This window comes from Eptatretus burgeri, chromosome 9 (genome assembly GCF_056783735.1).
Source record: "Eptatretus burgeri isolate ZD-2024b chromosome 9, Ebu_testis_v1, whole genome shotgun sequence".
NCBI classification, from domain to species: domain Eukaryota; kingdom Metazoa; phylum Chordata; class Myxini; order Myxiniformes; family Myxinidae; genus Eptatretus; species Eptatretus burgeri.
In genome coordinates, this window is record NC_140969.1 from 95,345,056 (window position 1) to 95,362,555 (window position 17,500).

General features: G+C 42.3%; 1 protein-coding gene across 3 annotated transcripts in view; it reads left to right on the plus strand.

The window, feature by feature from the left end:
• LOC147020675 (plasma membrane calcium-transporting ATPase 2-like) overlaps positions 1-17,500 on the plus strand; it is a 191,334-nt gene that overhangs the window by 120,657 nt on the left and 53,177 nt on the right. For all 3 annotated transcript variants that reach the window (XM_085896204.1, XM_085896202.1, XM_085896203.1), the window contains exons 9-12: positions 1,826-2,068; positions 2,172-2,413; positions 2,511-2,739; positions 11,711-11,890. In XM_085896204.1, the coding sequence (XP_085752330.1) occupies positions 1,826-2,068; positions 2,172-2,413; positions 2,511-2,739; positions 11,711-11,890 (894 nt within the window). The remainder of the gene's footprint in view (positions 1-1,825; positions 2,069-2,171; positions 2,414-2,510; positions 2,740-11,710; positions 11,891-17,500) is intronic.

A 17,500-nucleotide genomic window follows, 5' to 3' on the forward strand; every position in this document is an offset into this window, starting at 1 on the left:
TAAATAATTCTGGCTGCCAGACCACGTGTCCGAGCAGGTTGAAATTTAAAATATATATATATATATATATATATATATATATATATATATATATATATATATATATATTCCCAATGACTGACAACTCAATCATAATTGTGACGTTTCCATTGAAGCGGTTCAAGATAAAGAATTTTTGAAAGATTTTTGTTCAATCCAAAATGGCTGCCAGACCATGTGACCTATTAATTATTCGTGAACACCCTGGTATACCCAAGGCTTGGGGAACACGTAGGTGAAGTTTCCCCGCGATCTGTCAAGCCGTTCTTGAGAAAAACATGTTTAAAGGTTTACTCTTCAAAATATCAGAGTTGCTAAACAATGTAAACTATGACATCATAGGTTTCTCAAGGATAGGCGATCATACCTGTAAAGTTTCACCTCAATATGTTCAGCCATTTTGGAGAAGAGGATTTTTGAAGGTTTTTATGTTAAAAACAATATGGCTGCCAAACCCCGTGACCTATGACACCATAAAAAAAAATTTCCCCATACAATCGAGCCCTAAATGACCCTCAAAATTTTTCATGCTGATCGGCTAAAGCATTCGCCATATACAATTTCGATGTCATAACGAAGCCACCTATGACGTCATCAAAAACTAACACTCATTTCCCATGGGGAGTTCTTCACACGTGCCAAGTTTCAATTTTTCCCATGGAGACGTTTCAGAGATAGAGGTCCAAATTTTTCCTTTTTAGCAGCGTCTCGCGTAGCGAACGCTGCTCATAGAGAGCTCGGCGTTGTTTTTCTTGTTCTTCTTCTTCTTGTTCTTGTGAAGACAAAACCTTAATCTCTAGGACTCGGCTCTTGTATATACAAGATCCGGATCTCCTTAAATACTGAGCACATGTACACATCCTCACATAGACGGTGCCTTTTGAGAGCGTCTATCATGAACTTTTAAATATATTCGGACATTTGCTTTAAAGTTTCGAAAGGTTCACGTTACTATTTAAAGATTATTCCATTTATCGTATTGTAATTTCGTAAGTACATTATTTATTTTGTAAATACACGATATATCGTAAATACGTAAATACATTATGATGCGTTTCGCTATTGGCTTAACAAGGCACAAGACGAAATATCGGAAGTTGTTGTGACCCTTTGATTAATGTTGTGTTGTGACTCATTAATGACCCTTTGACCACAGCACAGATTTCTGATCTGATCTAATTCTCGAAGGTCACCATTATCGGGGCCATTGCAGCGGTTATTGACCAGAGAAAATTTAAATGAGTCAACTTGCTTCAACAATACAAGGAAGTTTTATCCAGCCAAAAGGTCTCCTCTGAATCGAAGTGAGATGTGCCGTACGGTGCTCCTCGGGCCCTTTCCTCGTAATCTTGCCAGCCAAGGTTCAAATCTTGTGAGCTGTGTCGAATCTCATACGTACAAAGTACTGTACTCGCTCTTCCCTTAGCCTGAGTCACAACGAAGTGCAAGCAGCGAGCACAGCCGGCTAAACATTAACTTTTAAAGGATGTGAATCTCCGTTATATAGTGGTCCTTGCAGGCATTGCTCCAGTTGACAATTGTGGTTGAAAACTTTTCACTCTGGAATCAAATTGCTGGCAATCAATCATCCATCAACTGGTCCCTCAAACGGATTAATTTTACCATTACAGATGGTCCATCGAACGTTGTTGATGTTATCATTTTTATTTTAATAAATATTTACCTGAATTTTTATTCGCACCAATGTCTGGAGACCGATTCCTAAGCAATGAACTTACATCCCAAATAAATTAATGCAGATATATTCATCCCTGTTTTCTCCCAGAAAATGATGAAAGACAACAACCTGGTACGCCACCTGGATGCCTGTGAGACCATGGGCAATGCCACCACAATTTGCTCTGACAAGACCGGCACACTGACAACAAACCGAATGACGGTGGTGCAGATTCATGCGGCAGGTGTACACCACCAAACACTTCCACCTCGAGACGTCATCCCACCCAAAACCCTCGACCTGCTGGCAATAGGGATTGCCATCAACTCATCATACACTACGAAAATCTTGGTAAAGCTCAGTACTGGACTGTTTACTCTTGATTGTGATTAAAATTGTCATTTTGACTGTCACCAACTTATTCGTTTTCCATCATTCGCTGCCCACTGCACAGCCAGCAGAAAAGGAGGGTGGCCTGCCACGCCAAGTTGGAAACAAGACGGAGTGTGCACTTTTGGGTTTGCTGGTGTACCTCGGCAGCGACTACCAGGCCCTGAGGGATGCTACACCCGAGAGGTGTCTCCACAAGGTGTACACCTTTAACTCGGTTCGCAAGTCCATGAGCACGGTGATACGCATGCCCAATGGCGTATTTCGCCTGCACAGCAAAGGGGCTTCTGAGATCCTGCTGAAAAAGTGAGGATCCTTCGGGTGACTGCTTGTTTAATGTTCCACAAAAATATAATACATGGCTTGTCACACCTGATTTGTTTTGGTTCTGAAACATGGATAGATGCAGCCATATACTGGCAGCTGGTGGCGAGGCCCAGCCGCTGCAACCCGGTGATCGGGAGCAGCTCGTGCACGAGGTGGTGGAGACGATGGCATCGGACGGGTTGCGAACGATTTGCCTCGCGTACCGAGACCTGCAAGAGGAACCCGACTGGGAGGATGAATCGTCCGTGGTTACGGATCTCACGTGCATTGCTGTTGTGGGCATTGAAGACCCTGTGCGGCCTGAGGTTTGCATTCACGGGTTGATAGATTGAAGTATTGAGAAATGGATGGATGATGGATTTAGTAGAGGGACATAATATGGGGAAAGGCCAAAAAATGGGTGTCTGAAAAGAGTGGTGCAAAAAAGGAATTGTTTGAATTAGCCAGTGAGCACCTTCATCACCTTCTTCAGCTCTATGTACTCGTGCGCACAGTCATGTCCTTTATACACAAGCTTACACTTCAGCTTCAGTGGCACAACTTCAGCATTCTGTCGTGGCCTTGGTAGTAAGGATGTGATTGATGGTAGTTTGGAAGGAACGTTGTCGGCAATGCCTTAATCGCCTTTTGGCTTCTCCTATGGCCGAGGCAATCCTACTAGCTTCATAAATGGAATATGTTCTTATGTCCTCATATCTTCCAACTCAGGATGGACATCTTCCAGTGCTAATCCTTTGGTCCAACCAAGACTGTGTCGGTGTCTGTCCTCTTTTAAGTGTAGCATGACATTTTCTGCAGATCCAGGATTTGCCATACGTCTGCAGATTCTTCACATATTTCAGAATTTATTTTACAGGCGCAGTTGTGGATGCAGATGTTTGCTCATTCATCTGAACGACTGATGTTCTATAAAGAATCGACATCAAGGTGCTGTTCGATGGCGTGAACAGCAAACATATGTACAGGTCCTTCAGTCATTTTGGACTGAAACTTTGCAGCAGACTCAGCAACTGTGGACAAATTTTCCATTTCTTCAGCCCTATGCTTCTGCCTGCTATGTATGTCTGAAGCCTGGCATGTCTCCGTGTCTTCAGGTGCTTCTTCAGCCCTGCACTTCTGTTTAGTTTGTCTGTCTGAAGCCTGGTGTATCTTTGTGTCTTCCGGCGCTTCTTTAGTGCTGCGCTTGCGCATGTTCTACTTAACTGCAGCCTGGCATGTCTATGTGTCTTCCGGCACTTCTCTTTAGCTTGTCTGTCTGAAGCCAAACATGTCTCTCTGTTACCCGGTGTTTCTTCGTCACGTGATTTTCTCGTGCTTTCTCTGTGCTCTCTCTTCCTTTGCTCAGAGCTTGTCGACTTATCATGTGGCATGGCTGCTACTAAAACTCATCTTGTACAACTCCTTTCACTTTGTACGTGGTGAATGAACGAGGTGTGAACGAGATGTGTTCAGCTTACGTGATGGAATCGGATAGCCGTTAAGGGATATGATAACCAAAGGGGATACGTTTAACTTTAAGTCAACACACAAAACGAATCACAATACCAACGGTGATGAAACAACACAGAATATTTCAAGCAACCACAACAAACAACTCAAGAGAAGCGCAATGCACGGGAACTGCACGCAGCCGGAACCCCCCACCGGGGGGGCATGGATATATCATGAGGGTTGCAACGGTCTGGTCACCATCACGTTAAAGCATGCAGTGAGGTTGGCATGCATTTTTAATTCTAGATACCCTCTTGTTCTGCTTACTCTGAGCCATCCCGATCTAAAGCGAGTAACTGCGCATTTGAACCACAAGATGGTTCTCCAGTGTAATAACATTCCCCGATAAAACCGAATTCACCGCCGGGCGTCTGATTTATTAAACGTAAATGAAGGTTTAAACAACTTGACAAATATGCACTACGGTGTGGTTGAAATCTGTGTGATAATAATTTGAAACTTTAAGAAGTTCCATTGAATGCATTTTAATCCGACTCTTACAGTGTACCTGACTCACCTTTGCCTTGCCAAGCCAAGTGTGTGGTTGTTTAAACTTTTTTTTTGTAAATTCTATCATTTTACCATTGTCTGAGCAAAGCAAAGTTCATTTTTTTAAATCCATTGATGGGGAAAACCCACGTTATGAGAAAACTCGTAGCCGGCACTGGGACAAGATTTTCAATTTAGTTTGCCAGGTACGAGTTATCTCTCATAGGACTGTTTTTAGCGCTGAATGGGCATCGGTATAACGTCATCGCTAACAATGGATCATGCGCTGAGTACCGCGTGATTTTTCTTCATTGCTACTGTCATTACTCTTCAAAACAGCATGTGTGAATGCAGATGAAGTGGTAAAACTTCTCATGGGAGACTGATAATGACGATGACAGTAATGATCCTGCAGACATGGACTCTGATGATTGGACTGCAGAAATGACTTCAGATGACGGTGATCTTTCAGCCCAAAATGACGACCGAATATAACAGTGATGACCAGCCGAGTGATGATGGTGAGCAAAGGGTTTCGGCCGACTCGTATTCTTCAAGTGACGAAAATACAGCTCGTGGAAGAGCTGGAGTTCACAGGGTCTGCACCAGAGGACCACGTGTTTGAGTGGTAGAGATAATAGTGGTGAACGTGGTTCTGTTACACCAGTTTGTGATGGAGGAGCTGCGCATGCTCCAGCACCAGGTGGAGTAGTTGGACGTTTGAACCCTGGTGTTCCATCCATTGCACAACTGGTCGAATGTTGTGCAAGATCTAACTGATTTTGCTTTCATTGAAAACTCTATTCTTATGATTCAGTTACAAGATGCTTCACCTGGTGATTATTTTGACTTATTCCTGACTCCGCAATTAAAACATATCTTGGTTACAGAAACAACGAACCAGACTGAACAGTTTACGATTTGTATCCCACTGATGGGCTGCCTGTGCATCCGGATCTGAACCAAAATCTAATTGGCTTGGCTTTGTCACCTAACCAACTCATCCACCAAGTTTTGTCGTACCTCGTCCGCAACTTTTTGGAATATCTTGCTAGATATCGTTTTTGGCCATACATTTCAATGGTGAAGAATCACTTTTAAAATAATTTAAAGGTTCTCGGATCTGGATCTTCACCAAAGTAATATCAATTCGTCCTTGTCAGACAGCCAACCTGTCCACAAATTTTCGTCCAAATCTGTCAACAATTTTTTGAGATATTCTGCTCACAGACGGACAAACAAACAAATGGGTGAAAACATAACCTCCGTCCACCTTCAGTGGCGGAGGTGACAATGTGGAACCATCAAGGTGTTCAAACTCCTGATAATCTCGCAAGGTTTGTACCTTTCAATGCACATTGAATTTCGTTGTTGAGTGGTGAACTCATTGAGTCTGTTCCATGGTAGAGTGGGTAAATTGTTGTTGTGTGGGTTCAATCCTCATACACTGCTGAAAAAGAATGTCTGACCCCTGTGATGAACTTTGCCACAAGATGTTGCCATGGATGTGAATCCACCATCATCCATACAGTCATTGAGTCATGAAATGGTCACGTGTAAACATGAGCAACAACACATTCCTTAATGTTCGTCCTTATTACACCACCTCAAACATTCCACAACCTCCCCAGGATGGCGGAGGGAAGGAACACTCTCCATGAAATATGACCGATGATGGTAAATGCTTTGTTGTTTATCCAATAGCTAAAAGGTGTTGTTTTTTTTCTTGGTTTTTTTAAAATAGGAACAGCTCTTCCAATTTGGAATTTAATCTCTTCTTGACATCAATGATATTCTCTATGAGGATCTAATGCCTGTTTCATGTGTCATCCTCTGATAGTAATTACTTTGTATTGCTATCGATGGTCACATTGAGATGAAACTTTAAGGCTTGCAGTCACCCATGAAATGAAACATGAAGCCTCGAATATCAGAAAATAGTTATCGTATGAAATTCAGATCCTTTAGCAGATACTGAGTGTGTAGGCCACAACAATATTGCAGAACTGGCCTTAAAAGCCTGTCTGGGCATGTTTTTCCTTAAGATCTTTTGTGCTGCCCCGCAGCTAGCCTTGAGACGTACGAACAATGAGCTGGCTTCACATGATGGGAAGAAACCATGGCGATAGAATTGGATTCAAACCCACGCAGTGAAGTCTCAAAAGGCGATGTTGGTGTCATCTGCCAGAATTGCAATGGCCTGCTGCTTTCTCACTGCAAAGGATCACTCTATTTCAAAGTTTACCCCCAGCGTTGCACCCGTGCCTCCCAATTTTCACCTGATTACTTAAATCGATCAATGAACTCACCTCCTTCCACCTTCCTGTTTGAATTCATGTCATACCTGTGTGCTCACCTGTGATGGTTCATTGGTGATGGAACGTACTTTTGGGCCTGTTGTGATTTGATTTATTTTTTTTCTGCTTGACCATTAATTATCACGTCATGTAAAGTCCGATTTCTACTCTTTACCTTCGCAAACTTTGTTGCGAAGGTTATGTTTTGATCGCCATGTATTCATTTATTTATTTGTGAATATGTGTTTGTTTGTTTGTTTGTTTGTTATTCGCATAACTCCAAAAGTATTGAACTGAATCGCAGCAAATTTGGTGGGATGATTGGTTATTATCCGAGTTCCATTTGATTAGATTTTGGGAGCGATCGGGTCAAAGGTCAAGGTCAAGGTCATGAAAAGGTCAAAATCATCTTTTTACCACAGCGCGGTCAATTTGTATCCAATTTGCATGCAACTAATGCCAAAATGTTCAGAATTCAATGCCCCATCTTGTGATATGTGACATGACACAATGACGTAATAACCCTTATTAGCGGTTGGGAGTCAAAGGTCAGGGGGGGTCACGACATTGCAAAATGTGCGGTTTTAGTCATAACACGGTCAATTCTTATCCGATTTGCATGAAAACAACACAAAAATGTTGACTGTTCTGTTCCCCACACTCTAATACCAATTACAAAATTAAGAGTACAAAGGTCAAGGTCAAGGTCATGAAAAGGTCAAAATCGTCATTTTGCCATAGTGCGGTCGATTTTTATCCAATTTGCATGCAACCAATGCCAAAATGTTGTGAATTCAATGCCCAATTTTGTGATATACGAGATGACACAATGACGTCATTACCTTTGTTAGCAGTTTGGGTCAAAGGTCAGGGGGGTCAACGACCTTAATTATCATAACGCGGTCAATTCTTATACAATTTGCATGTAAGTAGATTCAAAATGTTTAGAATTCAATTGCCTATCCTGTGATGTGTAATATTTGATTTCTTATAATGTGACCAGTTGTCATCAGATTGACTTGTCACCGACACCCAAAAAGGTCAGGGAGTTCATACAAAAATTGTACAATGTACGTGAATCAGTGTCAAACAGCAGGAAATTTAATGTTTTTAAGCCATCATAACACACATGAGATGGCAGATGTGGTATGGGATTAAATACTCTCACAATCAACGGTTTCTGGGGGGGGGGGGGATGTAGCGTTGGCGAAGGTATGCGCTCTACTGAGTGCCCGTTCTCGTTGTAATTCTTTCTTTCTGGGTTTCAACCCCAAATACTAATTTGCTCACAATATGTTAATTTCTTTCCTCAAATCGATTTGGAATTCCATTTTCCTCTGTTTATTTTTCTGCATGAATTTCTCCACCACTTTCAACTCTGTGAATGAATCCAACTCTGTGGACGAACATACAAGTGGACCAACACAAAAAGGGGTGGTTGTTCATGCAAAAGGTTGATTTTTTTTTAAGGATGAGGACACCACTATGTATTATGAATATCTTCATGTTTTCTTTTTAACTTCCAACTTGCTCTGAGCTAGATGACCTCTGTCAGTCGTCTTAATCATTGGGGCATACATATAATTGAATGTCTGACCATATGGTACAGAGGTAGTGCACTTACATTTGAACTGTCTACTCTGGATTCAATTCCAACCCAACAATAAAATGTCAGATTGATGCTTTACAGACAGCTATGGCGTTGCATCAGAGTGCACCATCTGTCGGATGAGGTCGCGTTGACATCGTCCGACATCATTTGATTGCACTCTCTGACAGATGCTGCACTGGTTGATGGAATGCAGAGATCCTGGTGAAGATGGTGACCCATCTGTTTGAATTACTTGGTGGATGATAAGAGTCGGCCATCGTGTGCCGGCACGCGGAACAAATTCCAAATTGCTGCCATAATGAGGAGGGGGCACTGCATCAGCAACACAGATACATGTCAGTAATAACGCGACCAGCAGGAGAAATTTGTAATTGAATCCCTCCATACATTCGCTACTAATGACCCCTTGATTGATGAAAACCAAATAATATACACATGACCTCTTGATTGATGAAAACCTAATAATATACAAATGACCCCTTGATGATGAAAACCTAATAATACACTAATGACCCCTTGATTGATGAAAACTTAACAATATACTAATGACCCCTTGATTAATGAAAACCTAATACTACACTAATGACCCCTTGATTGATGAAAACCTAATAATATACCAATGACCCCTTGATTAATGAAAACCTAATAATATACTAATGACCTCTTGATTGATCAAAACCTAATAGTATACCAATAACCCCTTGATTAATGAAAACCTAATTGTATACTAATGACCCCTTGATTGATGAAAACCTAATAATATATTAATGACCCCTTGATTGATGAAAACATAATTATATACTCATGATCGCTTGATTGATGAAAACCTAATAATATACTCATGGCCTCTTGATTAATGAAAACCTAATAATATACTAATGACCCCTTGATTGATGAAAACCTAATAATATACAAATGACCCCTTGATTGATGAAAACCTAATGATATACTTATGACCCCTTGATTGATGAAAACCTAATGATATCCTAATGACCCCTTGACTAATGAAAACCTAATAATATACTAATGACCTCTTGATTGATGAAAACCTAATAGTATACTAATGACCCCTTGATTAATGAAAACCTAATTGTATACTAATGACCCCTTGATTGATGAAAACCTAATAATATATTAATGACCCCTTGATTGATGAAAACATAATTATATACTCATGATCGCTTGATTGATGAAAACCTAATAGTATAATAATGACCCCTTGATTGATGAAAACCTAATAATATACTAATGACCCCTTGATTGATGAAAACCTAATAATATACCAATGACCCCTTGATTAATGAAAACCTAATAATATACTAATGACCCCTTGATTGATGAAAACCTAATAATATACTAATGACCCCTTGATTGATGAAAACCTAATAATATACTCATGACTCCTTCATTGATGAAAACCTAATAATATACTAATGACCTCTTGATTGATGAAAACCTAATAATATCCTCATGACTCCTTCATTGATGAAAACCTAATAATATACTAATGACCCCTTGATTGATGAAAACCTAATAATATACTCATGACTCCTTCATTGATGAAAACCTAATAATATACTAATGACCCCTTGATTGATGAAAACCTAATAATATACTCATGACTCCTTCATTGATGAAAACCCAATAATATACTAATGACCCCTTGATTGATGAAAACCTAATAATAATGGCGTTTCCACTGGTTCATGATTCCTTGGGCCTTAGATTTTCCTTGTTTATGGCATCCCACTCACATCTACCATGCAGCATATGTCAAAAAATCCACACATTTCCTGATAATTTCATTAAACGGGATTCATGGAATCTTTGGAAATTTCACACTGTGTGGCATGACTTGGATTTATCGAATGATGTTGTAAATACAGTTTATACTATCTGGCAAATTGTTACTAAAGGGTAGTCAGCCCATTCCCCATGTAGCAAGAGGTGTGTGTGTGTGTGTGTGTGTGTGTGTGTGTGTGTGTGTGTGTGTGTGTGTGTGTGTGTGTGTGTGTGTGTGTGTGTGTGTGTGTGTGTGTGTGTGTGTGTGTGTGTGTGTGTGTGTGTGTGTGTGTGTGTGTGTGTGTGTGTGTGCGCGCGCGCCATCTGCCGCCACTAATCGTCATCTCCACTCGTGGGCCCCAAGACTGAACGGAGCCTTCCCTAAGCTCGAAGCACCCATCTCCTTTCACCCCAACAGGCAACCATGACTCATGGACCAAGCCCTCTCCTCATTTGTGCTTCGGTTCCCCCTCCACTTCCAGAGGCACCTGATCCCACCGGGGACACCTCCACTCACCCGGGAATGGCGCGCCACTAACATCGGTCGCCATCTCCACACACGGTCTCATTGCAGCTTGTTCCCATCTATCCACTGTGAGAGGAAGTCGCACCAGAGGAGGGAGTTGGCAAAAGGAAGCCGTCCTCGGCGGGAGGGAGTCGACAAAGCACACCACGCTGCATGGCGAGGCTATGTCCCAAACGCCTCGGCCTCACCGAACCTGTTATATTCAGCGCAGTCCTCGACCCCACCGTAGCCTGGTTTCACTCATCCACAGCAGAATGGAGTCACCAAAGCCCTCCAGACTGCACGGCCAGGTCGCGTCCCAAACACATGTCGATCAGCATGATACCAGGTGCCCCGTGCATAGCCCTCGGCCTCATCGAAGCTTCTGCAGCTGCAGGCATGGGTTGCTTCGCAAATGTGCACCGAACGGCACAGCAGCAGGCACAACATGCACGGTTCTCTGTCCCACCAAAGCTGACATCCTCGTTGCAGTCTTCTCTCCATTGAAGTTGGTATTCGGACTGGTCTTCAATCTTATCCGTCCCTGACAAGAGGGAAGCGGCAAAGCTCACCGCATACCCCCTGCCGGTGTGTGTGTGTGTGTGTGTCTGTCTGTCTGTCTGTCTGTCTGTCTGTCCATAGCCCTTATTAGCCCATCTAACCTGCAGTGTGAGACTGCTTGCTTTTAAAATCACTTCCGTGTTTCTTTATCTATTTACCATTTGAGCTTCAGTGTGTCTGTCTCCTCTGGCCGTAATATTTTCACCATTTCAGCTTTTATCATCAAATTTACAACAAAGCTTTATTATGAGGATATGGAGAAAACGAATGAATACATTTTCCTTATTGTTGTTTTCTTTCAGCTGTTGTTTGTCGTCATGTTTAGTTCAAGTACAAAGTGGACGTGGATGGGCATTGCATTTTGGGGTGCTTTCTCGTTTACCTCGTGAAGGGTTTTTAGTGATCACAGCTTGTTATCCTTGCAAACTAAATTGTGTTTACAGCTGTTAGTATAAGAAATAGTGGTCAACTGAGCAGAGCGTACCATCGATGCACAGGTAGGACGCAGGTATGCGATCACCCGTCTTTCCTCCCCGCAGGTACCCGATGCCATTTTGAAGTGTCAGCGTGCCGGAATCACCGTACGGATGGTCACCGGAGACAACATTAATACGGCTCGTGCCATTGCCACCAAGAGCCGAGTCCTCGAGCCAGGTCACGACTTCTTGTGCCTTGAAAGCAAAGATTTCAATCGTCGCATTCGGAATGATGGTGGTGAGGTGTGTGCTGTGCCCTCTGATCTCTTTGGTGGACCTTTCTGGAAATTACTCAAAAAGCAAACCTACGCATTGATTATTCAGAAAAAGATCAAAATGTTTATTGTTGATGCAACTGTTGATATTTATTCACTTTCGTCTCTATAAATCCAAGGGTGTTGTTCGTCTGTTTCGTTTCTCTTTAACAAGACATACGATTATACTTACGGCATCTAAATGTACTTGAATTCCTCCATTTATTCCATTCCGCCATGTCAAAATGGACTTTTCTCAAAGGTTTGCAACGTTGAGTAACATCACGCCATTCCGATGACAGGCTCTTTGGTGGCCTCCTATCATGGGATTGTTGTTGTTGTTGTTATTCTGTAGGCCTCCTGTCCTATTAAATCCCATATCATCCCATACCAGTTGAAAATATGGTCTTAATATACCATTCCTTTTCAGTATATGCGCTAGGATTAATGTCAATGTTTTAAAATTTCCAACCTTTAAACCTGTTGGAGACAAACATACAATAGGTCATTTAATCAGGGGAGTTTTATTTTGATTCCATCTCATGTTATCTTCACCTTATTCTGGTAATAATGCGAATTGATTATGATATGGTTCCTGCCGCTGTTAGTATGCATAAACCTTAATATCATCTCGACCCAACTATAAATTGTTGTCCTGGTGTTTCACAGGCAGGGTGATTCATCAATGGGTGTGCCGTCTCTCAGATGAATGTTAAACTGGGCGTCATGTCTGCTGGCATTCGTCGGTGGATGTTAAAGATACCACGGTGTCCTTTGCAAAGAGGTGGCGAGCTATCCTGAACAAAATTACACATTCCTGCCCTAACCATCAGGGGGCACCGCATCAGTGGCACAGCTGCACTTTCAGCAATGATGCAGATCAGCAGCCACAAGCCACATATGAAATAATGATGACGACCTTAATATCACAATTATATACAGCACCGGCAGGGGGACCCGGTGTTACCCGGTCAATTTATTTGTGGGGGGATAAAACACCTCCCTATACCCACTGAGGAATGGGGTCGGGGATCATTTAACATTCCCTTTCACATAGCTACAAAGACTTAGGCACTATATGGCGATTTTAAAATGGTCGTCTGTCCAACTCACAATCCCGTGAGATTTGCGGAAACCCCGTGGCATTGCAACAGTCAAGTGACCATGAGACCCAAAACCAAGAGATCGCAAAATTAACTTCACATAGAGAGAAAATGTACCATACTGTCCAGGATAGTTACAAAGTCCGTAACCCCCTCCCTTCCCAAAATCATCACCTACCCTGCTACGATTCATATATATATATATATATATATATATATATATATATATATATATATATATATATATATATATATATATATATATATATATATATATATATATATATATATATATAGTGGTAGTGTATGTTTGTTTGTTCTCTTATAACTCGAGAACTACGCATCCCAGAGCGAAACTAAAGGCATATTCGGAATCAGCACATCTCACAGGTACTGCAGCGCATCTTCGATGTTTAAAAAAAACCGAAAAAAAATTCGATATATTTTTTATTTTTTTGGCCGCTTCAATTTTTCTGCCGCAATTGATTGATTTTCCGCATCGCGACTTTTTTTATTCACCACCTGATCAAAATAAGACAAAGACATACCAGTGGATGTTTACAAAGTTTCTGATCAAAATTTGACTTTCTGATTTTAGATGCCCTGAAAAAGGAAGAGCTCCATTGGTCCCAAGGCAGCTGCAGCTAAGCGAAAACACACGAAGAGACAACAGGAGACTGAGCACAGCAGCAACGACAATAAGAGACTGAAGAGGAGCGATCAGCCAGGCTCAATGAACAGGCTCATCGGCAACAACAGTGGCGAGCAAATGAGACTGCGGAAGAGTGTGATGCAAGACTTGAGGCAATGCGTCACCGCACTGCAGAAGCACGAGCACTGGCCCAGGCACAAGAGCGCAACAATGCCAACAAGGTGGCATTCACGTATGACCCGGCTGACCCAACAACTCATGCAGACATCGGCCGAATGGACCAAGTCTGCACCCACTGCTCTGCTTACAAGTTCAAAGGAGAGACCAAGGGTGTGTGCTGCAGCGATAGCAATGTCGTCCTTGAGCCCTCTCCCTTCCTCCCTTGCTGAAGGAACTTCTCTCAGGTGAAGGTCCCCTCAGCAAGCACTTCCTTGTCAACATTCAGACGTATAATGGAAGTTTTGCGATGACGAGCTTCGGGCACAAGGAAGCTGAAGTCCAGGGCTGGAACCCGAGCTTCCGGATCCAAGGTCAAGTGTTCCACTGCATTGGCAGCCTGCTCCCACCTGTAGAGGGCCAGCCAAAGTTCCTACAGGTCTACTTCCTAGACTCACAAGCCAAGGAGCTGTCTGCCAGGAACCACAGCGACCTCAAACCACCCATCCTTGAGATGCTCACAAAGTAGTTTCATGAGAATAACCATCTGGTCTGCAAGATAATAACCACTGCAAGAGATGTACTTGCAGAAGGAGGCAACGCTGATGGTCGTCAGCGACAGATCATCATCAGAGAGAACAAGTGACGGCAAGGAGAGCACACACGCCGCTACAACGCCCAGTCTGCACCAGAAGTCGCCATCCTAATGGAAAATGAGCCAACAGAACCCAGAGACATTGTCCTCAGATTTTGCAATGGGGCACTTAAAAGGATCAGTGAGCTGCATGTATCTTATGATGCACTCCAGTGTCCCATAGTTTTCCCATATGGAACAGATGGCAACAGCATCCATCTGGTGACCAGGATTGCTACTGGACAGGATGGACCAAAACTCACACAGCTGTAGTACGACAGCTACCACATCATGGTGAGAGAGGGCAACCACATACTGCAGATGCGACGACTCTTTCAATAGTTTCTGGTCGATGTCTACTACAAGATCGAGACAGAGCGACTGGGCTTTATCCGCCGGGAGCAAAATAACTTGCTTGCTGATAACTACGCCAACCTCCATGACAGCCTCATGATCACTGATGACGAATGCTGACACCGACAAAGAAATGTGAAATGTGTCCAAATTAAATGTGATTTATTAATGTGATATACCTCTATATTAAGCACCACAATTTATCCCTTTCTTATTCCTATTTTTCCCCTGGGCAACGCCAGGTACTTCAGCTAGTTTCTTGTGTACAGTTCATTTGAACGTCTATTTCTCCATTATTCGTGAACAGAATTCGATGAAAATTGACAGGCATATACTAGACACATGTGTGCAGGCCTGAACTGAGCCAAAAGTGTGATTGCGGCCCTTCGGGCCGAGGAACGGCCCGTTTTGGCCCATTTTCTTAAAATTGTTATTTCTTGGTTATTCGTGAACGGAACCGAGCCAAGCTTGACTGGTATATTCCAGAGACCATTCCCCAGGCATTGACTGAGCCAAAAGTGTGATTGCGGCCCTTCGGGTCGAGGAACGGCCCATTTTGGCCCATTTTCTTAAAATTGTTATTTCTCGGTTATTAGTGAACGGAACCGAGCCAAGCTTGACAGGTATATTCTAGAGACTATTCCCCAGGCAATAACTGAGCCCAAAGTGAGATTATGGCCCTTTGGGCCAACAAACGGCCCTCTCGACCCATTTTTAAAAAATTGCTATTTCTCGGTTGTTCGTAAACGGAACCGAACTAAACTTGACAAGTATATTCCAGAGACCATTCCCCAGGAATTAACTGAGCCCAAAGTGCGATTCTAGCCCTTTGGGCCAAGAAACGGCCCTTTCGGCACATTTTCTTAAAATTCTTATTTCTCGGTTATTGGTGGACGGAACTGAACCAAACTTGACAGGTATATTCTAGAGACCATTCCCCAGGCATTACCTGAGCCCAAAGTGAGATTATGGCCCTTTGGGCTGACAAACGGCCCTCTCGACCCATTTTTTAAAAATTGCTATTTCACGGTTGTTCGTAAACGGAACCGAACTAAACTTGACAGGTATATTCCAGAGACCATTACCCAGGCATTAACTGAGCCCAAAGTGCGATTCCGGCCCTTTGGGCCAAGAAACGGCCCTCTCGATCCATTTTTTAAAATTGCTATTTCTCGGTTGTTCGTAAACGGAACCGAACCAAACTTGACAGGTATATTCCAGAGACCATTCCCCAGGCATTAACTGAGCCCAAGGTGCGATTCCGGCCCTTTGGGCCAAGAAACAGCCCTTTCGGCACATTTTCTTAAAATTGTTATTAAAAAAATAAAATTCAATGCGCTGAGCAATGCCCAATTCAAAATTAAGTCGGAGATGATGATATGAAACTAGCCTCACTCTTGTGAGGTGTTCTGGTTTCTTTTTCTAATGCGATGAACATCTTACCAAATTTCAAAACTATCTGTCGCCCATGCTATCGCTCACCTGAGAGTTGTACGAATGAACTCCCATGGGGTATGTTCACAATTCGAACTTGTTATGACAATAAAAGTCTTGTATATTCATAGTTTACATTTGTACCTCTTGTGTGTTCATTGTATTCATTTATCAGGTTCTACAGAGGGGGTAACAGGACTTTGTAAACACCTTGTAGATGATTGACTAAGAGGAATTGTAAAAGTGTGGAATGTAAAACCTTAGAAGTGGAATTAGATGTTGTTCATCGAATGGATGCTGCTGAATGTGCCGTTGATATTTCTGGGTTAAGTTGACTCCTTTCTGAATGGCACCATATCTATAGATTGAAGATGTACCGCCAACTTTGACCCCTTCCAGAAGAGGTTTATTTGTATTTAAATGTCTGGTAATTGTTTTTTGTTTATTTATGCATATGTGTACTTCAATATAACTGTCATTAATCAAAAAGGCTTAGGCACTATAGAGCAATTAATTAATTAATTAAATATTTTCCCCATTTATTTATTTACATTTTTTAATCCCCCCCCAAAAAAATCGACCCTTTTTTTTTCAAATATTTTAAAATATTTTTTGTCGAAAACACTCCCTGACACTCACTGACGAACCCTTGAAAGTTTGACGAAGATCCGTTCAGCCATCTCTGAGCAAAATGGCGACATACACAGACAACGGCTCTCTTGTGTCGATTTCAAAGATGACAAATCACCATTACTCACTTTGTACATTTTCTTTAATTTCATTAACACCACAAGGGTCGGTCAAGCCCAAAACCAAAAGGGGCCCTCGAGGTGACAAAGCAAAGAAAGAATATGGGACTCTATAATAATTACATGAGATCTAGACAATTGATTCGTGACTTGAATTGTTGCAAGTTGATAGAAGTGGAGAACACACTGCTGGGGAGTCTGTTCCAAAGAGAGGGAAGAAGGAGTAGGTATGGTGATTGGTATTGAGAGAAAGGTAGAGTCATGCAGAAATGGTGTTTTGAACAGAGTGAAGAGGACAAAGGACAGAAACAGAGAGCTTGACAGAGCACTCACTGTGGTCGTAGTGGTAGAAGAGGCACAGGGTAGAGACTGCTCGATGGTGTTCCAAAGGTTGGAAATGGCTGGACAAAGTAATATCGTTAATCAGTCGGACAGCTTTGGAAGGGACGTGATCCAAAATACCGATGACTGACAAGGAGCACTGCCCACAAATGGGAGCAGTATTCCATCACCAGTC